The sequence below is a fragment of the Lissotriton helveticus genome, chromosome 9, assembly GCF_964261635.1.
Source record: "Lissotriton helveticus chromosome 9, aLisHel1.1, whole genome shotgun sequence".
NCBI classification, from domain to species: Eukaryota; Metazoa; Chordata; class Amphibia; order Caudata; family Salamandridae; genus Lissotriton; species Lissotriton helveticus.
Window position 1 is genome coordinate 1,075,062,864 of NC_136070.1, and position 27,117 is coordinate 1,075,089,980.

The 27,117-nt window shown below is 41.6% G+C and overlaps 1 protein-coding gene across 1 annotated transcript in view; it reads left to right on the top strand.

The window, feature by feature from the left end:
• FBLN2 (fibulin 2) overlaps window positions 1-27,117 on the top strand; it is a 669,658-nt gene that overhangs the window by 550,509 nt on the left and 92,032 nt on the right. Inside the window, exon 10 of the mRNA XM_078661453.1 lies at window positions 2,938-3,081. Within this exon, the coding sequence (XP_078517579.1) occupies window positions 2,938-3,081 (144 nt within the window). The remainder of the gene's footprint in view (window positions 1-2,937; window positions 3,082-27,117) is intronic.

Below are 27,117 nucleotides of genomic sequence, written 5' to 3' on the forward strand. Positions count from 1 at the left end.
CACACTCACTGCCAATGATACTGTACATCTTTAAATTAAAAAATTCCAACAAACCAAGTTGGTGAAGATTCTATCGTCAGAGTGGTTTACAAAAAAGGCACCGCTTGCCATTATCCCTAAGTATTGTTGGGGTTACAGCCTACTAACAGTTAGCCAGACGTACATTCTACTGGACCTGCCCTGATAGGAAATGTTGTAGATGACCATTATACAAGTATCCAGGACAAGGAACAGCCATTAGACACTCAGACAGCTGTTGTTGGGTATTCGCCCAACCTAAAAGCCTATCTGCCACTGAAAAAACACCTGTACATTGTGACTTTAATAGCTAGATATTTAATTCTCCCAAAATGGCGGTCCGAGGAAATTCCTAAATTTCAACATTTAAGAGCCAGAATAAATAGGATTAAAGAGCTGGAAAAAAGATACACATTAAGATCTGGGTCACATAGGAAATTTCTTAAACCGTGGTAAATATTTGGCTAAGGTGGGGTTTTATGGTGTAATGTGTTGATGCCTTTAATATAATCTAAACATTTTAAAGGTATTTAGGTGATTGATTGGTTAAAATGATCATATTTTATCATGCTCTGAATTTTAAAGGTGCTGGTAGCGGTCAGATTGTGTTAAATTTTGATGAGCTTGTCCGTTATATGTTCATGAATTGTGTATATCGATGAACTTTCCCAATAGAAATATATTTAAAAAAATGTAAAGTATTCAGGAAAAGCGAGCAAGAGAGTAGGAAAAGAGGTGTATGTCTCTTTTCTTGTTTTTCTCTGTGGTGCAATCATCATCCATCTTGTAATGGCTACTTTCTGCCAAGGGTAACACCAATGAGAGGTGGGCTGCTGGTGTTTGCAAACATTCTCCTGATGGCACAAGTTCGGTTGTTCATGATCATTAAAGCAAAACCTATGCATATAAATGTTCACAAATATTTTCAAACGCAGTAAAAATATGCACCTATCTGCCTTTAATCATTGGATTTACTGTACATGTAGAGGTCAGCATGCGTTTTCCCTGACTATGTCTCACAATCTCATGGTACACTAACATTAGAGCATTTCAGGGGCTCTGCCAAACGGTTGCCAGCACCATAAATACAGAGGAACCTGCAGAGATAAAGGAAAACATGGCAGCTGCAAAAGCAGTTGAGGTCTTTCGCCCTTATTCCTGCCTAAAACCATACAAAAATGTACTCTGTATGAGGTTTTTCCGTTTTTTAAAGTATTAAGTGTGATTTTCCTACCGGAGTATTCAGTCTAGTTTGTTTACTATATTTATGTTCAGTTTTTTGAATGTCTGTATAATTCCTAAATGTAATCATCCAAATGCATAGAGGAGCCACGCGCCCCCTTCTGCTGCTCGATCCGACATTTTTATTAAAATGCTTCTGGTTGGCATTACAACAAATTAAACAAATAGAACAATCAACAATATCTGAAATCGTGCAGGGCATTTTACACTTAATTTTGGTTTTCACCCTGGCTGCACATGTATACATAGTCAGATGTAGGCTGACACAATTTGAAGTAAAAATGCCTGCATACATTAGTTTGTATATTTTATTTGATACATTATAGACAGCAGTTACCTATGTTTCATTGGTAATCATTCTACTTTATTAGCGAACTGAATAATTTAATCTGTGTTAGAGTGTAGCACACTATTGCTACTCTTAAGAACGTATGGGATGTTTGTGACTCCAAACACACTATCTGCTTATTCACTAAATTGGGGTGACAACAGATATATTATTATATGAGGACACCAGTTATCTTTGTTGTTTTGGACTCTATTTAAAACACGGATTACTTCGGTTACTATTCCTTCTAAAAGTCGACCAAAAATGTTAAGAGTTATGTTATTTCTTTTCCCTTTATTTGAATTCCACCTAAACGTTGCTCCAATGAGTACAGCTTAGTTATTGGTTAACAACAGAATTTCAATACATTTGAAATCTCACTTTGTTGTTGAAGCTGCAAGTCACAAGACTAGGGGCCTGATTCACAGAACTAACTTAAGACAAAATCCTAAATTTACTACCATTTTGGTATTCACAGAAGACACTGACTCATTTTGGTATTCACAGAAGACACTTACTCATTTCGGTGTTCACAGAAGTTAGGAGTCCTAACTTTAGGACTCCTAAATTCCTTCTGTGAATACCGAAAGTCTTAAAGTTAAGATTTTTCTCAGTTTAGGACTAGTAAAGTTAGGACTCCTAACTTTAGGACTCCTAAACGGAGAAAAATCCTAACTTTAAGATTTTTGGTATACACAGAAGGCATTTAGGAGTCCTAAAGTTAGGAGTCCTAACTTTACTACACCTAAACGGAGAAAAATCCTAACTTTAAGACTTTCGGTATTCACAGAAGGCATTTAAGAGTCCTAAAGTTAGGAGTCCTAACTTTACTACTCCTAAATGGAGAAAAATCCTAACTTTAAGACTTTCGGTATTCACAGAAGGCATTTAGGAGTCCTAAAGTTAGGACTCCTAACTTCTGTGAATACCCAAATTAATAAGTGTCTTCTGTGAATACCAAAATGAGTAAGTGCCTTCTGTGAATACCAAAAAGGTAGTACGTTTAGGATTTAGTCTTAAGGTAGTTCTGTGAATCGGGCCCTAAATAATCAAAGAAAATAGATGCGGTATGTGCAAAAGCTCGCACATCCTTTGCACCTTGTTTATACTGTTTTACTTCTAGATCAAACAACCTTTGGGTGCAGTTTGCAATGGTTTGCACCCACACACTTGTACATGGACATTGTTATTATAACTTACAGACTTGATTTGTTTCAACAGAAGCTCCACATCTTGTTCTCCACAAGAATACAACCTTCCTACAGGTACTCAAAGAAAGATGTACATTTTCCCATAACCTTTCTAATGGAATTCTGTTTTCCCTTTTTGGTTACGCCCTACAAACATAGACCTTGATGAGTGCCTCTCAGGTATTCACACCTGTTCCAGTCAAGAGTTATGTGTGAACACCTTGGGATCATTTGACTGTGTCAACAAGAGAGTGAACTGCGCAGAGGGCTTTATATACAACGACATCTATAGGCATTGTGTCGGTAAGACAATCACTTTCCGCCATGCAAGACAGCGCCGCACTCCATCATGCTAAGCATTTCAACCAACTGTGCTAAAGGGCTCTCTCAGCATTTCTGCTACAGCATCGCTATGCCACTGTCAGTCTCTTAGAAACATATACGCTTAATTTTCTCCTTTGGCATTAACCTCCAGTTTACTGATCTTAATATGTAGTAAATCAATTTGCATTGTTTAGGTTGAAGATTGTAACAGTTGCAACAAGGAGTGATTTCTAGAATTTATGGTCTTAACTAGTGGAAAAATAGATTCCATAAAAGCCATACCAGCACAGTTTTGAAACGTGTTTAGGAGTTTACTCATCTACGAGCACACATTCCAACTCACACGGTTCCACCAAGCTAAATACCACTGTAAATTGTGGCTTTCAAGCTCGTTTTGCGAGGCTTTGAACTGCTAATGTCCATTAAGGGATGAGAAGACGCCCATGAAATTAGCACCAGCCTCAGCAAGCTTTTTTTGTAGTCTTTGGAGGAGGGGTCTTGAGGGCTGCTTGGGGGCTACACAGTCCCTCTTAGGTGCATCTTGGCACGAGGCTCCGCCCCCTCCAAGGCCCCACCCCCTCCTCACACAGTGAGATTTTTGTTCAGATTGGCAGGTATGTAAGAGCGCCATTCGACACACCTCTGCAGAACATGAGAATGGAAATTGTTCCATTCAGTTGAACAGCTTCACAGCTATACTCTATATTTGTCCTATAGCATAAAGCTACATTATGCGGTCAATGTGGTTGATGATACAAGGGCAAATCTCATTTGACTTTGTTTAATCTTCTGTGACTGACGTATGTTTCTTGTCAGACCTACAAGCCATGGTACTTGTACTGCAGGACGTTGAAGCACACACTGTGTACTTACGCATCAGGATATTTGCCAAATTGTGGGGGTTTTTTACACATATTTTGGGAAGGTAAAAAATTACGAAACTCTGGTTTATTATCATTTTCTAATCATTTACAACTGAATATACATAGAGGTGCATTGCTTGCTCCCTTGCAAATCATAAGCATGCCATGTTGATTTCATTGTGTAATTATGTCGCTTCTGAGTTTGTCAGTGGAGCAGAAGTACTGAATTTTCACCTACTCCTAATCTGTTAGAAATTCCATTTGATCAGCTGCAAATGGTTGCGGCTCCGTTTAGTTACTAACATATGAGAGTTTGTACATAGTATTAACTTGCCTGGATAAGTTAATATTTTATTTCAGTTGCATCCTGGAATTGATTATTGGTTCCTAATCTCATAGATTTTATTTTGTTTTTTGCTGGATCCACATAACCTAATGGCTAGAAAAAAACAGATGCTGATCCTGCAGAAACCATTTGCAATAAGTCAAGTGAAATTTCTACAATAATAGCCTTCATTTCTGAACATTCATGTAAAGGGTTTGGTTGCTTATCCTGCAACTGTTTCTATGTTTACTTTTCCAAGGCATTTGTTACACTAAAGTGGGTCATTCATTTGTTCACGCTGGCTACTTTCAGTCTCCTCTACCCCTCCAACATAAAAAGTTGTATGTAACAGTGTAAGAAATACTCACCGTAGAATATTAGAATTCTGCTTTCATTTTTTTAGACTAATTTTTGTGCATGGTGTAGAAAAATATTTAATTGAAGTGTAAACCCACTGTTGTTGCAACAATAAATGTATAACACTGTCAGTTGTCAAAGGAGGAGACACAATAATGTGCTTAATAGCAGATAACAAGTCAACTTGTCAACATCATAAAAATCAAATTCAATATGTCTGTTATTTTCTCTTGTATCAATCTACTCCATCAATGTAAATATTTGTGTACCCACTTGTATCAATATAATGGTTCATCCATATATCCACCTTTAATTCCGCCCATACAGAAATCCATTACTCCATCCAGCCACACACTCATGAATCTGTTCATGTGCATTCATCTATGCCTGTTTTAACTATATGTGCACATGCATTCTAAAGAGTGCCCCAAGATTAAAGCACACACACACGCACACATATGTATGGTAGATTCAGTAAACAATTCATTTTAGATAAGAGAGCCGAAGGTGTTTTAGGTAAACCAGCTCAGAATAAAGAGGCAACACAACACTACATCTAATAAGGACATTGCAGTTTTTCTGGAGAGTATTCTAGGGCCGTAGACAATTAGTTGTGCTGTGTTTATCCTCATGAAGCCTGGGAACTGACTAACCCGTGTATCTCACCAAGCACAGACATAACTTTGAAAAATCGACCTTATTCCCAACTGATCACATCAAGAGCAGATGTGGCATGCAACCGTACAAATGCTACTTATGTCATAAAAGGTATTAAAAAAACATTTCACTGCCTACACTCATCATCGGTACAAAAGGGGGTGGTGATGGACGGAGCATCTGATCCATCACCGTTCTTTAGCATTATACAGATTATATTATATACAGAGAATTCATCATAAAATACATATTGTAATAAAAAGATACGATGCAGATTTAAAACAATGACCCTAATAATAAAATATTCCATTAATAAAAAGACTAGATCTAATAAAACTCATTATTAATTTCCTATATTTAATAACGTGAGCAGGAAATCTATATAACGTAATACACCTTTGATCTGTCTGGAGCAATTTTATGTGCTCTAAGACCTTTTTGCACATCCTGATTTAAAAAATTCTCAAAAGTGTCTTTAAAAAAACGATTTCTTTGTTCTTTATAAAGCTCACAAAAAAGAACATATGCATTTGGGATTGGGGAGTAACTGCATTACATTGGCATAACTCCAGAACCCTCTCAGAAAATAAACATTAGAGGGGTAGGACACGAGAAAATGGACCAAGTCTAATCTGAATCTCAACAAAAGAAATCTTTGGTGGCTAGGCACTCTCAACAGATATGGTTCGATGTTGTGCCTGGTGCACAATGGTAAGTCCATCAGCAACCCTACTCTTCTTCCGCTCACCCTCCCATGTCTGCTCCACTGTATGCTCCAGTAGTTAATTTTTCACAAATAACCTGGTCTGACCATCAATAGATATCGGAATGAAAAATAGCTCTCTCCTACCAATTGTGTGAAGTTGTTTTTAACATAGGGCAGTCACCTAATCCTATGAGCATTAGAAAGTAGTAAACAATAATTCATAATTCAGTTAATACCGCCTCAGGTCTTGACCAAATGGAGAGCACACTCTCACTTGAAGAAATATCAGCACTCACGTCATGCAGCACAGTACCAGAAAATTAAGCACAAATCGCAAATGCATAGTGAATCACCACAGAGCTTCACAGCACCACAGAACAAAGAGCAATAGCACTAATTCCATGGTTAGAGGCAGCATAGAGGTGAAGGTCTACGATGTGTCCACATAAGTAAGACATTAACTACCAGAGCATGCTCAGAAATAGCACAACTGTTCCTGATGGGCATGTTCTGTAGTGTTGTAGCAGTGTGCCGCCTCAGAGCATGTGGTGAGGAGTAATACTCTTAATTCACCATTCATTACAATTTTGCTAGATAATGCACATTTGAGTTGTATGTTTGACACCAAAACTTTCTGGGCCTCATTTATGAGAAATGACATATTGCTGCGTGAAAGCAGCGATGCATCACTTCTCAGTGTGCCCTCCTTGTGACATGATGGATGCGTCATATTACTGTATGTTGCATCATGTTGCAAGAATTTACAGATACGTCAGTATTTCTGACTTATCTGTAGCCACAAAAGTGACGCATTGCTGGAGAGAGTCACAAAAGTGACGCATTTCCAGCAATATGGCCGCTCACATGGGGCAAGCCCCATGTAAAAAGGCCTGCGTCAGTCTTACGCCTGCTGTGAGGCAGGCGTAAGATAGGGATGCATTTGCGTCCTAGAAGTGGTGCAGTGAAATCTCACAGATTTCACTGCGTCACTTCTACGAGGCTTACTTGCGTGTGAACGCCCCCCTGCATACATTATACCTGACGCAAGTATAATGTAGCGCAGGGGTTTACAAAGTGACACATCTGCTTAGATGCGTCACTTTGTAAATAGGGCTCAACAGGGGCATGTTTTACGCCACTGATGCATCCCAAAAAGTGACGCAACGGCAACACAAAACTGTCGCAAGGCCTCATAAATAAGGGTCTCTGTACCTTCCACTAAAATACTAATGGGCAGATTCTCAAATTCATTTGCACTTGTAAGGCTATATTACAGGCGCAAATGGCAGAATTTACAACTCCAAGGAACTCAGAAACGATTACCTTGAAGTCTTAAATCATGTTACTTCTATGGACCGTTATCACACAACAGCATACTATTATGCAGGCGTACATTCCACCCAAAGCATTTCAATGTGTGCTCAGCCTTGAAGGTTTGTGAATGTCATACAAATATACCATTGCATTACCATTCACTAACTCCTCTCTGAATGTTTTCCACCATGAAAATAGTTGGAGAATTTCTCCTGACAAGTGCAGGAGTAAATCGCTTTCCATGGTGGGAACAACACAACACCCAAAACTTTGTGGGGTGGGAGAGGAAAATATGTATATTTTTCTAATAGTGCCAGTGTGAAAAGTCACTTGTTTTTGACGGTTTTCAGTTGTATTCCGTGAACAATTACGCTTTTTAGGTCTTGCATAGGCAGCGCATGCACTGCCTCTCAGAGGCATCAAGTAATCAGTATTACTAGTGAAACTCCACCCACAGCGTCTCTCTTTGTTTTGTCGCTTGCCATTGGTAAAATCTGGAATTGCTCTTCTTATCTCGCTCATTGTTGGCTAGTGGTCCGACACGTCACTTCCGTTTTCTTTAATTTCTGGGGGAAGCAGCATCAACCAACTACAGTTAACTTACGCTGCAGGGCGGTATCTTTTAATTTAGGGACTACTTCGTAGTTTTTTTGCCATGGCGCCTGGTTCGTGCCCCTCACTCCTTGTTTATTATACCAGCGTGCACGCCTTATGTTTTACTTTTTTTTTTACCCCAAACGCATATCACGCTTTATCAATAACACGGGCGCACACTTTTAACAATGCGCCCGTGGCTCGCAGTCCGTCACCCCATCCTGCCCCCGGGCGCCGTGCTTAATGTGTCAGCTCAGCGCCCGCTTATACTATTACAATGGCAGTCCGCCTTTCTTTTCCTTTTTATTACCATACAGACATGCGTACGTTTTATGAAGACGGGCGCCAAGCTTTGTTTCACCATGGTGCCATGTTTATTTAAATACAGCGCACTTTGACTTTACTATGGCTGCCGCCGCTTTTGTTTCCTTCTCCATGGCGCAAGGGCGGCTCTGCATGTGAACTGTTACTGGAGGTTGGTCTGACTTGGTCCATTGCCCCGCATAGTGTCTGCTCCACCGCCCGAGGCCAAGAACTCCAGCAGTTTCCTGCTTGCAACTTGAAGAACAGTGAGGGTATGTTTTTTAAGTTTCTTGCAGTTTCTTCTCTCATGCCAGTTGGTTTTTAGGAAACTGTATATTAGTTTAACAAACAACCCTTCAGCACTTCTAGGTGTAACTCGGCCATAGACAAAGGCGCATTACACTTTCACCATACTTAAAAAGCACATTTTTCATGAGCACTCTTTAAATGTGCAACACGATTCAAAGAAAGCTTCCTTTCTGCAACATATGCCATAAGTCGTTTCGAAATAGTTCATGCACAGGGGTCGGTGTACATGCATAAGGGACTGGCATGAAAACGATGATCCATAAACTGCAATAGGTATGTTTTGCAGGGGAGTCATCGGTCAGGAAGCCATTTAATAAAGTCTGTTGGTTATAGTTATGCAAAATACAACTCCAACAGCACACCGAATTTTACATTTCATATTATCGCACTATAATGAGACAGTGTAGAGGGTGTCCACTTTTTTTGATTTTGGCGATGTTTGCTACCCTGCGAAAAGCAATCCGCCCCCAACTGGACAAATACCTCTTTGCAGCATTCTCAGGATCAGCACAGGTGGCTAACATGACAGTACTTACATTTGCACAATGTCGTGCCGCACCCAGATGTCAGCAGACAAATACTGATGGGTGTCACTTTGTTTAAGTTTAGGGACACAAGTCCTTAAGCACATGCCCTTGACTTGAAAAAGTTGACTGAGCAACAACTCTCATTTAAGATGGAAGTAGTGCCATTAGTTTCATTCGGCAGTCTCTGCCATGATAAAATCAAAAGGTGTCGGAAACTAGACCAGTTACAAAAGAAAAAAGCATTTACAATGCAATAGGTCTCGCATTTTCGAAACTTTGATCTATTGGTATTGTAAATGACGATCCCTTTTATTATTGCAGGTTTTTAAACACATAAATGAAAGGTATTGTCATTTACAATGCCAATAGCTCAAAATCTCGCAAATGCCAGACCTATTGCATTGCAAATGCGTGTTAAAATGGCAGCCATTATGCAAAAACACATAATCCACAAAACGTCTATCAAGAAGCTGCGACTTGTACAGATTTCCAAGCGTAGCTTTAGAAAGTTTTGTGACTCATAAAAACTGTTTCATAATGCCCACACAGGAGTGAAAAGCTCAACAAATAGTTTTACTTTTTTTGTTAAATGGGCCCTGAGTTCCTGAGCCACCAGTTACTTTTACCACACTAACACCTGCTATCCATGGTAGCCTCCACGCAACTACTCCATTCTTCTTATTAACCTCAACTTATTGATTCTGTTTCCTGGTGATAGCCACTCCTTAGTTATAGTTAGAATTCCCAAAGATAGGAATACCTCAGATTTTTGATTGGTAATAACTTTGTCACTGTTTGTTGAATCTCCACGAAACTTTACAGACCTATTCTTTTTTCAAGATTGGCTAATGATGCAGGATTTCATGGTGATTAGCTAAGGGGTGCACAGAAAAAACGGGGGAGGTGGGTGTCCCAGAATACATTTTTCTACCAATGTCTTTTTTTGCGTAGACTTTCCAAATAGATGTAGCAGCAAAGAGGCTGAATGGATTAACATGAATTTTGGCAAGAATATAGATTATGGTGTGGAAAGGGTCCATTTTGTTATTTGATCTTCATTTGTTCAGTTGTGTTCAAATAATTAAAGACAAAATTTTAGGGCTATATCAGGCCACAGGATACAGCTGTACCTTCGCGGTATACCACGGTACATAGCGATGAACAAACACAATATTATTGGTTATTCAAAGCTCTTGGAAAATAAACAGGTCATCATATTGTTTAGACCACACGTTATCTTTGCTCTGTGTTTTTACGTTAAATATATCTTACTACCCTTTTTGTAATGTAGAGGAAGAACTGAAGCAGTTTAGCAAAGTCTTTAGAGTTAGGGGAAAGTGTTAAAGGTTTAGGATGTACTACGGTACTATCACAAAGTTATCTAGTGGTACCTATTAAAATATTAAAAACAATTATATGGCAGAATACACTTAGACATAATATAGGATGTGTTTTATTAATAAACAAATTTATATTTGTATGTCAAGCCAAGTTTTCAGGTTTGAAATGGAAACAAAGTTTCCATAGGTTGGAAAATGAACACCATCAAGAGGATGTAGTGTTGCATAGGTATATTTTATATTTGAATGACAAATGGATGACATTTTTTGGTTGTGAAGAAATGCTGACACTGTCTTGTTCAAATCTCTTCGAGTCTTTTCAAACTTAGCAGCATTTACAGTAGACCATTTCCACTTTTCTCTCTGACAAATATATGAGAACACAAAACTGTGTACGGAAACATAGACATTAAGATAGAAAATGTCTCCTTCATCTCACTTTCCAATCTCATTCCAGTTAAGTGTCCTATATCTTTGCTACCACAGTGGATAACTATAAAGTGGGGATGGTCACGAAAAGATAGAATTCAGTTTTCACTAAGTTCGGAAAGACAAGCATGTCCCAAATAGCGTACTGAGGTTCTCTGCATCTTTGTTCGGCTGGATATGTGTACTCGTTTCTATTGATTTACTTGTCGGATCAGGAGAAAGATGACAAGACCGGAGCCGATGACCAGTAGAAAGGACAGAAATCATCCAAAAAGACTAGAGAATAAAGAGTGGAAACAAATAATGGTATCAGAACAACTACCATTTTTAATCCAGTCTCTAGACCAAATCCATTGTCCTTAATAGATTTATAATACCATTTGTTGTTGACAAATTTAATATCATATGCACAATATCAGTAAAGTGAGTTGGTATTGTGTTTGTGATGGCCTCTCAATCTCTAAAGCAGTTCTGGCTGTCAGCAAATTGCATTTTTGCTGCTGCAGAGATCAAAGGGACTTCTTTTTGTACTAACTCAGCAACCAACTTGCCAATTTTGTCAAAACGCCCTGCCTCTCATATCAATACTAGACCAAGGAACTTAGGTACAGGGTTCTTCCACAACACAATATTGTACTGTTTTAGAAACCGTAATCAAGTCTAATTGACCTGGTTTCAAACAACAACAAGTAACATTATTTAGTATCAAGTAGGAACCATTGTACAGTAGTTAATGGTGCGTGGGTATGGATGTAATAGGAGTAAGTGATAAAATACAGCTTAACCTTGGAATCAAAGTACTACACACTCCATGTAAGGAAATGGTGTTACACAGGAGGGAGTGACCTAAGCAGTTTCTGCAGCTGCATGTGCTTATAAACACAGAGTTATCTTATTGCAAACACATGTAAGAAAAGGAAACTTCCATGAATGGCACAGATGTAAATTGTGCATTGTTTCGTACCAGCCTAAAGATTTATATTTCTGACAGTCATGAAAATAGAAATTTGGGATTGGTTGAGAAATAATGATGTGTATTAACCATGCAACAGGTAGATGGACACAACCTGAAAAAGGTGCGTCTTCCACTTGATGATACTTAGCAAAGTTTATGTAGATTCTTTGTTAGCTATTATTTTTTTGTGCTAAGGCTAAATTATAAGGCTCAAAAAAGCTGTTTCATTCAGAAGTTGCCAAGGCACAAAACATACTGATCTGAGTGTTTGTAAAACCCAATTTAGTTGTATAATAGCTCTTAATTGAGCTTGACCATGTTGTAACAGACCAAAGTCTCCCTTGAGGAAGCTGAGGACAGGATGTCGATTGGCGAGGACACTCTCTCGGAGATTGTATGCATGCCATTGCCAATAACTTTAAAAACTGTTTGTATGTTTTCTTGATATATTTGCTTAATTCTCTCTGCAGCTTCTCGTTCTGAGTATTTATTCCATTCATTATAAATGGCATGTAATCCTGTCACCATGAATCATTTATTTCAATTGGGACTTGGACCCAGAAGGAAATAAAAAATAATCCATGTTTTATTTAGTTGAAGATAAATGTTCTTTGTAGCCAAAAGACTGGAATGTGTTAACCAGCACTGGCACAGCTTGCCCACACTGTGTGTGGTGACTATTACAAGTGTATGATTCGCTTTAGGGCCAGGGGTGTTGGAAAGAAAACCAAACAATGCATGTAGGTGTCTGAATCATAAGGCATAAGGGTAAATCTTCAGCTGAGAACTGAGCTTCATTTTAGATCATTTCATTTAATCAGCATGAGAAATGTTTATTAGTAACTGATAATTATCAAACAGGGTCAAATCAACCGTTGGTATAGAAGATTTGTTAAGGTCTTTCATAGTACTAAATCACAGAAAAGTGGTCTGCTGGAAGGTTTTGTTCAGAAATATAATTTCTTTAGGCATAATGTACTCCCAAAATAAGGCTTCTTTGCCTTGAATTTTTCAAAACTCAGAGCCTTGCATAGCAAATTTCTGACTGAATTCATTTGAATAGACCAGTCTGTTAGTGGTGATTAGATTTGTTTTAAGTTATTGAGAAGTTTGTGAAAAATAGAAAGTTGGGTAATGTGACCTATCCTCGATCTGGAAGAAAGGAAACTTCTTCAAGACATTTGGGTGACTATTAGTAGCCGAAGCTTCAAAATGCTCCATTTGTGTGTAATTGTATATTTCCCCAGTTTAGCTAGTTCTATGTATGTAATAGTGTGCATAGTGATAATAGCAATACATTTCTTTATAATTAACCAAATTAAAATAAGGATCTTCATTATTCAAAGTGAAATATGTGATAAATCAGACATGTCCAAGTCATCTAAAATAGAGCCAGGAAATATTACATCATTCATTTAAACATTTAAGACATAAGGTACCTGCAATGTCTCACTGGGTCCCATAATTTGATAAGGGGTCTTTTCCTCAGCTATACCCTAGGGCACAGGATAAGATGTGATGTTTGCAGTGCAGAAATTTCATCAAGTTTTGGGAGATGAAAGATGTGTTGTACTTCACAAAGCAAAGGTTGTGCAATTGTTCTTTCAGGAACTTAATTTCGATTCAGTAAGAGTTTAACTGTGATTATCGTTGATAGCCATAAGAGGAAAAGACACACTCCTAGAGAGGTCCAAGCAAAGATCCAAGGTGGAATTAAATATCTGTCTTTTAGACCAACGACTGTAATGGATGGTCTGTAGGACAGTTCAAAAGCTTGTTTGTCATGGATCTTTTGTCGAGCTAGATTCTTTATTTTAGTGACCTTCCCCCGTCAGCAGTAGTTAGAACCTTCCCTTAGCTTGTGACGGCTTCAGAATGATTCATATTAGGCAGCTTAGCTTTGACCTCTTGGATACTGTGTAAGACATTCAAACATTTTCCAGGTTGAACATTTCTTCATCCCCACCTTCACAAGATTATCTAGGCCAGGCACTTACATAGGAACCCCAAAAAGAGAACACTGTATGGAGTTTGCCTTTCCACAAATGCTCATCTAAGCAAGTTATTTAATGCTTTCTGAACTCAATACAGATTATGGTGCCAACTTAAACTTGAACTTAGTACCCTAGCAGTCAAGGCTTCTTTAATCATGCCAACAGCAGGCTCAACTAACCTTTTGGATACTGTTCTAAACGGATTGCTGAATTGCAGAAAAATTCCCATATCAGACACAGCCTTGGAGGCGAATGCGGAACCATTATCTGAGTGAAATAAATGTGATTCTCCCATCGCTACCAGACCCTGCAAATCATTTACTTCTGCTGAAGCATTTTCATTTCTGTGTGGCCACATCCATAGGAATTGTGACCCTGAATCAATGGCTACTAATATATAATTGTATTGGTTAATTGAATGTTTTGGGCAGATATGGTCAGCATAAATTACCCTGAATGGGATGTTGGAGAGACTGAAGGGAGTTGGCAGGGGTCTCTAAAGAAAAGATGTTTTGATTTGTTGACAAATGTCAATTTTTCTAACAAAGTCTCAAGTCTGTTTATATAAACAACGCCATCAGTACTGTTGCGGTAGCATTGCCACAGTTGTATTTACCCCAACACGAGCAGATGCTAATTCCTTATGTGCTTCCTGAATTAAATCTAATATAACCAGATTATTAGAATATATTCTGTCTCCCACTCCTGGTTGAGTAGCTGAAGGAAGGTTGTCTAAATTAAGGGCGTAATAATATTTAGGATGAAAGCCGGCATGAGGCTTTCTGCCTTGTTTGATTGTGTGTATGGCTGCTAAAATATCTGGGTCAATTTTCAACTGAGATCTGGTTAAGGCTGCTTATATGACAGTCTGAATTCCAGCTTTGACAGCTAAGTTAGCGACACAGTTCCCTATAGGCTGAAATCCATCACGCTTATAGGCCAAAGTGTGCCTCACATGCACCAATGGGAGCTTATCTTGTAAGACAGTTACCTTTCACCAGACTTGTTTATTTTTAATAGGTTTTCCCTTTGAATCCTTGAATCTATTAAAATGCCTATGTTGCAAGTCAACATTGTACCCTTGCACACAGAAGAATAAATCAGACACCATGAGTGCAAACATTGATGAATTACCCTTCTGTAATGCAAGTACCAGGGCATTGAGATCTGTGTTGTGCAGTGCTGTCACCTAAGATCTAAGTTTGGGTGTGCTGCAGAGGGATTTCACAGTCTTTCACTACAATTTACACTGCTCTGCAGGATGCAGAGTACTTATATCTTGGCTGTTCATCCACTGTTTTGCTGAAAACATGGGAGGAAATTAAGTCACTACATACAATTCCATACGGGAAAAAGGGTCCTAGGGACAGTTTTACGACCAACTACCAGATTTTATCCCCAATATCACTTAAATACATAAACAACAAAATCTGGTGGTCAAAGCAAAAAGTAAAGGTGCGACACCTGGTTTCTTAACCACAACACGTATATGACACCAAATCACATCTCACCCTTTAGGGTCAGAGTATCTTGCAAACCATCTATTATTAGATTTTCACTTGCCTTTTTTCTGCCGAGATTTCAGTGACTGGTATGAAATCCGATCCACATGATTTCCTCTGTGAATAAGAGGTGCTGTGGTAGGAAAGAAGGATATCCAGATGATGACACTGGCCATTAAGGGCAGTTGATGGAAATCCTATCATATTCATAATAGTCACTCTTTCACATATTAGTCTAACCTAAAGGGTGAGATGTGATTTGGTGTCATATACTTGTTGTGGGTTAAGAAACCAGGTGTCGCGCCTTTACTTTTTGCTTTGACCACCAGATTTTGTTGTTTATGTATTTAAGGAAATTAAGTCACAAAAAATCTTCAGCCGCTCAGCATAGTGAGGCAGAAGGTAGGTCCAAAGTTAAGGACTTCCTGCAATGATTGCAACTTTTTCAATGTATGAGGAGGTTGCAAGGTAGCACACATCAGAAAATCAGAAGCCAGACCCTTGGCCTCATTAATCCTGTAACTGTGTGATGTTAATAGTATTACAGCTCTGCCCCCCTCCCCCAGGTTCAGTGTACGTCCAAGTCATCATCAGTAAATTAGATATCATCAATATATGATAATATCACAATATCTGATTGTAAGATCTCTATGATATGTGCTGAGAATAAGCCAGGACTGTTCTTAGCTCATAGGCAAGCGGCAAAATAAGAACAACACCCTATTGAAACTAAAGGCTGTTAGAAACTTACTTTCAGGCATCATATTTTTACTGAAAAACCCATTTGGAATGTCTAGGGTTGTTTGGTATTTTTTCCGCACCAGGCTCATCATTAAACTTGTGCTATGCGCATTTTGCACCGCATATATTCGCATATGTGAGTTAAAATTATCCTATAGGATTAGTCAAGTTAAAAGTAGGGAAAAAGGGGAATATTCATTGATAAAAGGCAAGGTACTATTATACCCTGCTATTCCAATTGATCTAATACTGTTTATATACCAAGCTAGGCTTCTGGCTTTAAAGGGTTTTAAGCATGTGCTTAAGGTTCACTGCTAATGGAATGACATGGGGAATAGGTACATCCCCATAAACTTGTCATTCTAAATTGCACACCCCATCAGGAGGACTCTAATGTTTATCTTGAGGCTCAGATGTCTGACAGCACTGTCCAGAAGCACTCTCATCCAAGTCTTGTTTTGCAGTAGAATGCATAACTCTTATTAGCAAGTTTTTTTTAAAAAGTCCTGCTACTTTCATATTTTTAACTGGAGTCTTATGGTCACATCCTTTTCTCTTCCCTCTTCATTCTGACTTCAGCCTCTTGTCCTGTTTCACCTTTCCTGCTACACTCTGCCTTTCTTCGGTACTCGGATCAACTGCCTCTCTCTGCTCGTTCACATTCAGTGTCTTGAAATGAACATAAAGAGCGTCTATCAGAACAGTAATACTCTTCCTTTTTAGGGCTCGGCCTCCGCCCACGTAAGTGGGAGGAGTTTCGAGATCCTAATGTTAAAGAAAAAAAAAAAGTATCTCCTAGGGCTTTGGCGAGACAAATTCCACACATTCCTTAGTGTGTTATGTCATCTGGCCAGTGATTCGTCTTCGTTGTGGTGTCGTTTTAATAGCCATGAAGTGATAGGGTAAATGTAGTTTTCGTCCGCCATGTTGGGCATTTTTCGTTCGTGTGCGCGCAAAGAAGTACATTAATTATAATTAGGAGCTGTCAGGGTGCCTCCGTAAGTGAATCCAGATGGCCGGGCGCGTTCACCATTCAGCAGCGCTCAGCGCGCAGCTGCTCCATGCCAGGCCGGGGAAAGGGCTTCATTAGTTCAAGAACAAGAGTCTGACGTTCTGTCATGGGCTGTTCTTTTAATCTCAGTTTCATTTTTTTTCTGGAATGGTCCGTGGCCGGTGTGAATGGAATTGTTCTCTCGAGTTTATAATGTGTTTCTTTGCAGCAGCTTTTGTTTTCGGAGCTGAGGTAATGAATAGCAAGCTGGCAGGCAGCGCCTTTTAGAACTGTTTGCTTTCTGGGCAGAGTCCTGCAGTGGTGTTGAACTTCAGCATAGTCTGACAGGCTGCTGTATTGTTTGTATTTTCCCATACCGCCTGCGTCAACTTTTTTCCACACACGAATTTCCAACAGTTTTGTTCTCTCTGAATAATGCGCCTTGTTACTTCCTTCAGACAGCAAGCAGAGTTTTAAAGGAATGATTCAAGGAGCCCGTCAGTTGTTGACACAACGAAAGATGAGGTAACTGTTTGCTTGCAGTTACGGACCTTCGTTTGGGGTTTTTATTGGTATTGTTTTTCCTAATGGGATTGGTGTTTGCGAGAAAATTGACTGCCCACAGCTGCGCTTGTAAGACGCGCCTGGCAAAGCGTGTCACGAGGGCTGCGTGGGGCTGATACAGATGCTCGCGCCCTATCAACATTGGGGACTGTATATTGACCGTCGTGCTGAAAGGCGGAGCAGCAGAAGTAGATTTCCGTTCTTGACTTAAATTCTATTCTTCCGAGCTCTGGGAGAAACCCCGAATGGAATCTAGGTATCCTGCTAGTTGCAGCGTTTGCGCGATGGCAAAAGAGGAAGTGTGCTAAGTTTTATTGTTTTTATTTTTTATAAAGTAAAGAACATTGGTAGGAAAGTTTGTAGAACTCCCCAAGTCTAGCAACTTGGAACACATACTTTGATTATGTCGTTTTTAGAACAGTCTGCCAAAGAATTCATTTCACAACTTGTAAATGCAGTTTGAGAGTTGAGACTGCAGTTTGAGAGTGCAGTTTGAGAGTTGAGAGTGCAGATTGAGAGTGCAGAGTGCAGTTTGAGAGTGCAGAATCAGAGTGCAGTTTGAGAGTGCAGTTTGAGAGTGCAGTTTGAGAGTGCAGTTTGAGAGTGCAGTTTGAGAGCAGTTTGAGAGTGCAGTTTGAGTGCAGTTTGAGAGTGCAGAGTGCAGATTGAGAGTGCAGTTTGAGAGTGCAGATTGAGAGTGCAGTTTGCAGATTGAGAGTTGAGAGTGCACGTTGAGAGTGCACATTGAGAGTTGAGAGTGCAGTTTGAGAGTTGAGAGTGCAGTTTGAGAGTTGAGAGTGCAGTTTGAGAGTTGAGAGTGCAGTTTGAGAGTTGAGAGTGCAGTTTCAGAGTTGAGAGTGCAGTTACAGAGTGCAGCATGAGAGTTGTGAGTGCAGTTTGAGAGTTGAGAGTGCAGTTTGAGAGTGCAGTTTGAGAGTGCAGTTTGAGAGTGCAGTTTGGGAGTGCAGTTTGAGAGTGGTGTTTGAGAGTGCAGAGTGCAGTTTGAGAGTGCAGAGTGGAGATTGAGAGTTGAGAGTGCAGTTTGAGAGTGCAGTTTGAGAGTGCAGTTTGAGAGTGCAGATTGAGAGTGCAGTTTGAGAGTGCAGTTTGAGAGTGCAGTTTGAGAGTGCAGTGTGGGAGTGCAGTGTGGGAGTGCAGTGTGAGAGTGCAGTGTGAGAGTGCAGTTTGAGAGTTGAGAGTGCAGTTTGAGAGTTGAGAGTGCAGATTGAGAGTGCAGATTGAGAGTGCAGTTTGAGAGTGCAGTTTGAGAGTGCAGTTTGAGAGTGCAGTTTTAGAGTGCAGTTTGAGAGTGCAGTATGAGAGTGCAGTATGAGAGTGCAGATTGAGAGTGCAGTTTGAGAGTGCAGTTTGAGAGTGCAGAATCAGAGTGCAGAATCAGAGTGCAGAGTGCAGATTGCAGTTTGAGAGTGCAGTTTGAGAGTGCAGTTTGAGAGTGCAGAGTGCAGATTGAGAGTGCAGATTGAGAGTGCATTTTTAGAGTGCAGTTTGAGAGTGCAGAGTGGCAGTGAGTGCAGACTGAGTGCAGAGTGACAGCGAGTGCAGACTGAGTGCAGAGTGACAGTGAGTGCAGACTGAGTGCAGAGTGACAGTGAGTGCAGAGTGACAGTGAGTGCAGAGTGAGTGCAGAGTGAGTGCAGAGTGAGTGCAGAGTGAGTGCAGAGTGAGTGCAGAGTGGCAGTGAGTGCAGAGTGGCAGTGAGTGCAGAGTGGCAGTGAGTGCAGAGTGGCAGTGAGTGCAGAGTGACAGTGAGTGCAGAGTGACAGTGAGTGCAGAGTGGCAGTGAGTGCAGAGTGGCAGTGAGTGCAGAGTGACAGTGAGTGCAGAGTGACAGTGAGTGCAGACTGACAGTGAGTGCAGAGTGACTGTAGAGTGAGTGCAGAGTGAGTGCAGACTGACAGTGAGTGCAGAGTGACTGTAGAGTGAGTGCAGAGTGAGTGCAGAGTGAGTGCAGAGTGACAGTGAGTGCAGAGTGACAGTGAGTGCAGAGTGGCAGTGAGTGCAGAGTGGCAGTGAGTACAGAGTGGCAGTGAGTGCAGAGTGGCAGTGAGTGCAGAGTGGCAGTGAGTGCAGAGTGGCAGTGAGTGCAGAGTGGCAGTGAGTGCAGACTGACAGTGAGTGCAGACTGACAGTGAGTGCAGAGTGACTGTAGAGTGAGTGCAGACTGACAGTGAGTGCAGAGTGAGTGCAGAGTGAGTGCAGAGTGAGTGCAGAGTGAGTGCAGAGTGACAGTGAGTGCAGAGTGACAGTGAGTGCAGAGTGACAGTGAGTGCAGAGTGACAGTGAGTGCAGAGTGACAGTGAGTGCAGAGTGACAGTGAGTGCAGAGTGGCAGTGAGTGCAGAGTGGCAGTGAGTGCAGAGTGACAGTGAGTGCAGAGTGACAGTGAGTGCAGAGTGACAGTGAGTGCAGAGTGACAGTGAGTGCAGACTGACAGTGAGTGCAGAGTGACTGTAGAGTGAGTGCAGAGTGAGTGCAGACTGACAGTGAGTGCAGAGTGACTGTAGAGTGAGTGCAGAGTGAGTGCAGAGTGAGTGCAGAGTGACAGTGAGTGCAGAGTGACAGTGAGTGCAGAGTGGCAGTGAGTGCAGAGTGGCAGTGAGTGCAGAGTGGCAGTGAGTGCAGAGTGGCAGTGAGTGCAGAGTGGCAGTGAGTGCAGACTGACAGTGAGTGCAGACTGACAGTGAGTGCAGACTGACAGTGAGTGCAGACTGACTGTAGAGTGAGTGCAGACTGACAGTGAGTGCAGAGTGAGTGCAGAGTGAGTGCAGAGTGAGTGCAGAGTGAGTGCAGAGTGACAGTGAGTGCAGAGTGACAGTGAGTGCAGAGTGACAGTGAGTGCAGAGTGACAGTGAGTGCAGAGTGACAGTGAGTGCAGAGTGACAGTGAGTGCAGAGTGACTGTAGCGTGAGTGCAGAGTGACAGTGAGTGCAGAGTGACAGTGAGTGCAGAGTGAGTGCAGAGTGACAGTGAGTGCAGAGTGAGTGCAGAGTGACAGTGAGTGCAGAGTGACAGTGAGTGCAGAGTGACAGTGAGTGCAGACTGACAGTGAGTGCAGACTGACAGTGAGTGCAGACTGACAGTGAGTGCAGACTGACAGTGAGTGCAGAGTGACTGTAGAGTGAGTGCAGACTGACAGTGAGTGCAGAGTGAGTGCAGAGTGAGTGCAGAGTGAGTGCAGAGTGAGTGCAGAGTGACAGTGAGTGCAGAGTGACAGTGAGTGCAGAGTGACAGTGAGTGCAGAGTGACAGTGAGTGCAGAGTGACAGTGAGTGCAGAGTGACTGTAGCGTGAGTGCAGAGTGACAGTGAGTGCAGAGTGACAGTGAGTGCAGAGTGAGTGCAGAGTGACAGTGAGTGCAGAGTGAGTGCAGAGTGACAGTGAGTGCAGAGTGACAGTGAGTGCAGAGTGACAGTGAGTGCAGAGTGACAGTGAGTGCAGAGTGGCAGTGAGTGCAGAGTGACAGTGAGTGCAGAGTGACAGTGAGTGCAGAGTGACAGTGAGTGCAGAGTGACTGTAGAGTGCAGAGTGACAGTGAGTGCAGAGTGGCAGTGTGTGCAGAGTGACAGTGAGTGCAGAGTGACAGTGAGTGCAGAGTGACTGCAGAGACAGTGTGTCAGGGTGCACATTGTGTGAGTGTGCAGAATGAGTGTGCAGGGTAAACAGTGTGTGACTATGCAGGGTGACATTGGCAGAGTGACTGTAGAGTGAGTGCAGAGTGAGTGCAGACTGACAGTGAGTGCAGAGTGACTGTAGAGTGAGTGCAGAGTGACAGTGAGTGCAGAGTGACAGTGAGTGCAGAGTGGCAGTGAGTGCAGAGTGGCAGTGAGTGCAGAGTGGCAGTGAGTGCAGAGTGGCAGTGAGTGCAGAGTGGCAGTGAGTGCAGACTGACAGTGAGTGCAGACTGACAGTGAGTGCAGACTGACAGTGAGTGCAGACTGACTGTAGAGTGAGTGCAGACTGACAGTGAGTGCAGAGTGAGTGCAGAGTGAGTGCAGAGTGAGTGCAGAGTGAGTGCAGAGTGACAGTGAGTGCAGAGTGACAGTGAGTGCAGAGTGACAGTGAGTGCAGAGTGACAGTGAGTGCAGAGTGACTGTAGCATGAGTGCAGAGTGACAGTGAGTGCAGAGTGACAGTGAGTGCAGAGTGAGTGCAGAGTGACAGTGAGTGCAGAGTGAGTGCAGAGTGACAGTGAGTGCAGAGTGACAGTGAGTGCAGACTGACAGTGAGTGCAGACTGACAGTGAGTGCAGACTGACAGTGAGTGCAGACTGACAGTGAGTGCAGAGTGACTGTAGAGTGAGTGCAGACTGACAGTGAGTGCAGAGTGAGTGCAGAGTGAGTGCAGAGTGAGTGCAGAGTGAGTGCAGAGTGACAGTGAGTGCAGAGTGACAGTGAGTGCAGAGTGACAGTGAGTGCAGAGTGACAGTGAGTGCAGAGTGACAGTGAGTGCAGAGTGACAGTGAGTGCAGAGTGACTGTAGCGTGAGTGCAGAGTGACAGTGAGTGCAGAGTGACAGTGAGTGCAGAGTGAGTGCAGAGTGACAGTGAGTGCAGAGTGAGTGCAGAGTGACAGTGAGTGCAGAGTGACAGTGAGTGCAGAGTGACAGTGAGTGCAGAGTGACAGTGAGTGCAGAGTGGCAGTGAGTGCAGAGTGACAGTGAGTGCAGAGTGACAGTGAGTGCAGAGTGACAGTGAGTGCAGAGTGACTGTAGAGTGCAGAGTGACAGTGAGTGCAGAGTGGCAGTGTGTGCAGAGTGACAGTGAGTGCAGAGTGACAGTGAGTGCAGAGTGACTGCAGAGACAGTGTGTCAGGGTGCACATTGTGTGAGTGTGCAGAATGAGTGTGCAGGGTAAACAGTGTGTGACTATGCAGGGTGACATTGGGAGTGTGCGGGTGAGCAGTGTGTGAATGTGTAGGGGCAGTGTGTGAGTGTGCAGAAAACACCACACACACATACACCACACACACATAACGCACACACAAACCACACACCTCAGTCTCTCAACACCACACACTTGTCACCACTCAACACAACACACTCACCACCACACTCACTCCCCAGGCTCACCCCCACAGACTCACCACCACACACTCACCAGCACACAGAAAACAACACACACAACAACACACCCCCAGCCGTCAATGAATGCTTTCACCATGCACAAACACCAACAACCATCATCCATCTGTGCACGCTTTTACCAAGCACACACCCACCAGCCGTCAGTGCACCCTTCCACCAGGCACACACACCTCCAGCCGGCAGTGCACTTTTCCACCAAGCAATCGCAGTATGGTACACTTTACTTTTAAACATATTCATATAAAGCACAGCATGCCACCATTGGTAAAATTACAATTCAACCAAGATACTTCCACTACACACCACATGCACACACTCCATAACACATGGCAAAAAGACATTGGCATTTACAATGCCATTAGCTCAAACTCAAATAAATCTGAGCCCGATTGCATTTCTAATGCTTGTTTAAATGTTCCTATGGTCTCTCAAATTATAACCACTCCTATCCAATGGCCAAGATGTGCAGGAGATCCAGTCCATCTTTGCTCTCCTCTCCTTTGCTTCTTTCTACATTCAATTGCAGATTTCTCTTTAACAGAACCCTCAATGTCACTTTTAGGGGATTAAAATGTGGCTTAACGGCTCATGAACCCAAGGTATCATGACCTGCAAAGGTGCAGTTATTTTCTGTAGAGAACCGAACTTTCTGCTTTAGTGTTGCTCTCCTCCTTTAGTGTTGCTCAGGATGATTGAGGAAGCTGTAGAAAAGTTCCCAATTAATGACATTTCTAAGTCCAAAGTTGGTGCAGCTCCATGTTCGTTCGTACTTGTTTTAATACTTTGGAGAGAACTGTCAATGAAGGCGTGCCATGTGCATTAGTATAGATGAAGGAAAATATGCTTCCTCAGGTGTTGCATTCCTCTTCGGGTGACTTTGTCCCTAGAGAAAGACACATAGTTAGTATTCTATGTTTTTCTTGGAGTGTCTTGTGTGGATAGATCGCATTTAACTTATTGGTCTTGTGAGCAACCCAGAAGGCAATCTCATAACTCTTTGTTGGCATCTTTCCCATGGTACCCTTTACAGTCCATGAATTGATATATTGTACCTGTCTGAACTACTGGTCCCACCACAATAGCTGATTTAGAGTTTATGGCACTTAGCACAAAGTGTACAAGTCTAGTGTGTAAAGCGACTGTGTGATTCAAGATCCCTACAACATCAGCAAGTGCTAATTTAGGATGTAGAATAGGTCTTTAACCAGCTAATAGTGGCCACGTAGTCATTTCATTGCTCAGGGGTTCCAGGAAGACATTCCTGTGCATGTGTGGTAACTGAGCAGCAAACCAGTTCTGGTGTTCTAGGGTAAGTCAAAGGCATTTCTAGATCTTGGTAAGCCCTATAATGTGTATGCAGTGGTACTGCCTTATAAATCTTAAAAGTTTGAAAATGCCCAGAGGCAGTATAATTAGCCTCAAACTCCACCCATGATTAAAACATCTCAAAGGCACACACTGTGTGAGCAGCTATTATGAAAGTACTTGCCCCCCACATTGGGGACACCTTGAAGCTTGAGGTGCTGAGCAACTAAAACAGGGTAATTGACTCCTTCCGCAACTAGGGCTGCGATGTAAACATACAAATTCAAGTGAAATGAATTCAAAGAATTAGTAAACCCGCAGAATGGGTAATCACCTTTTAAAAGTCAACCTTGACAAACCTATGGCAATAGATACTCCCTTATTCCCTGTGGGAAGTGACCACGATTACTATGGATGTCTCCCAAATAATGGAATAATGGTTCATGTATGTGTGCATTACAAAAAATACTACTCAAGCGATCCAAAAAAAATCAGGTCCCACCAATGTTGCTTAAACTGCATCTTTGACTCAGCACTACACAGCTTTTTTCACACCCACAGGTGACATGAGTGAACTTAGTTCAATGCACCACCGCTTGAATGTGAAAGACAGGTTTCTGTTGACCCGCAGAACACCACACAGTATATAGTTAAAGTGGCATAAATGCTTTTGGTTTTGTTTACTAACAGTCCCTTAACAGAGATCTAAGGACACCATGGTGATTGAAAACAAACGTATTTTGATCTCTATAATATCACGCTCACAAACTGCACTAAGAAAAATAGGGCCCCTTCACAGAACTAACTTAAGACAAAATCCTAAACTTACTATCATTTTGGTATTCACAGAAGGCCCTTACTCATTTTGGTATTCACAGAAGGCACTTACTCATTTCGGTATTCACAGAAGTTAGGAGTCCTAACTTTAGGACTCCTAAATGCCTTCTGTGAATACTGAAAGTCTTAAAATTAGGATTTTTCTCAAATTAGTAGTAGTAAAGTTTGGACTCCTAACTTTAGGACTCCTAAATGCCTTTGGTGAATACCGAAAGTCCTAAAATTAGGATTTTTCTCAACTTTACTAGTACTAAACTGAGAAAAATCCTAATTTTAAGACTTTCGGTATTCACAGAAGGCATTTAGGAGTCCTAAAGTTAGGAGTCCTAACTTTACTACTACTAAATTGAGAAAAATCCTAATTTTAAGGCTTTCGGTATTCACAGAAGGCATTTAAGAGTCCTAAAGTTAGGAGTCCCAACTTTACTACTACTAAACTGAGAAAAATCCTAACTTTAAGACTTTCAGTATTCACAGAAGGTATTTAGGAGTCCTAAAGTTAGGACTCCTGCTGATCACACAGCCTGCATTTTAAGAAGTGGTGTGCAACATTTGTGTAATCTGCTTTTGTGTAATTATTTGAAATCTTGGGAAAATGATGTGGGATTTTGTGTAATTATGTGAAATACAAATCTCTCTTTAAGTGTTATATTTTAGCATGAAATGTGTCCTCCTTTTTTGATGCATGGATGCATTTCACAATTAAAAAACATATTGCGAAAAACACTATTTCCTTAACATCTGCTCATGTTCTGGTTGTTTGCATTGTTCTCAGGGTCCCACACTATACTTTTTTCACAAACTGTGGCATACTTACACGATGTGGTGAAATGGCATACTTTAGGAAATTTGGCATAACCTAAATTTCCCAAAATTACATGAATTGCGTTGCCGTTTAAATTTCTAGCAGGCTTAATTTTAATGATGGTAAATAGTTGGTACTTGAAGAGGGAGTGCCGCGGGCGGTGATGCGGGGCAGGGGAGGGGCAGGGTGGGGGTAATAAAATCTGGCTCACGGCGGACCGGAGTAATGTAAATAAATAAATTAAACGACTTTCATTGCACGCGCTGAAACGCCACGCAATGAAATTCGTTTTATTTATTTACATTCAGCCAGAGTTTACTACCCCCCACCCTGCCCCTCCCCCGCCCTACCTCCCTGCGACACTCCCTCCACGAGCCGCTACTGATGGAAAAATAGCTTATTATGACAGAAGAATAAAAAAAGAATTTGAGATGGTAAACTCTGCTCTTGTTAGTGAGAGAGCGCAAACTGACCTAAATGTATGAGTGCATCACACTTACCTGTAGTAAGCACAAATCATGAGGAGAAATGCCATGAGTGCTAGTAGTATCTGCAATTATATTCTGAATGTATAGCTAATGTAGAGATGTAAGTAGAAGTGGAACTAATACAGAAATGTGTAACACTATATGATTTTATTAGATGTGATTATTCCTGAATCCATGTCGTGTAGCTGTTAAAATGTAAGATGGTATGTGGTTAAACGCAGAATGTGGTAGGCCTCAGGGCCAGAGCTAAAAAGGGAAGGTGTTTCTTTTCACGACATAGATTGTACTAATGTTTTGGTCATTGCATTAATGGGCCATGATTTATAGATGTGTTTACTGAATAATAGAATAAGAGTATTAACATGCTTTAATTAATGAAGAAGTTGAATGCTATAATTATTATGAGAAATGCTGTAGGCCTGAAATGTTTTAACATTGATTTACACGTACATGTCTGGGCCAAGAAATGTTGCAAACCTTTTTGGAAGTCTATGAGAGTTGGGATCTTGGTTGCAGATGTCTGTCTGCAAGAGAAAAGGGGGAATCCAATTATAAATAAAATGAATAGAGGTCTGTTCAGTAGACGGCCCAGACATGGAGGAGGGTTCTGGAATGTTTAAGGGGTATCAGCGGGCCGGAGAAGAGTCTGAGAAGCAAGGTCAACTCCAACGTATGAGGCCCAACACAAAGCAGCATGGAAAAAGCCAGAAGCTACACCACGTGAGGGGCGTCTCGAGAGGGGCGTCTCAAATGTTGTTGACTGTTTTGTATTAGGGACAGCACCCTTGGGTGGAGTTAGAGCAGATACCTGAGGACCCTTTAGAGAGCGGATGGGTAGGAAGAGAGGGGTCATGACTGGAGAACTATAGGTTTTCACCAAGAGACTAAGAGTGAGTGACTTCCTTTGGGGGTCATTCACTGCTGACACCTTTGTTAGGTTGGGATTTGGTTAAGTAGGGATACCATCTAGAGCAGGGTAGGGACAGCCTAACCTGTGCGTTTTCCTCCA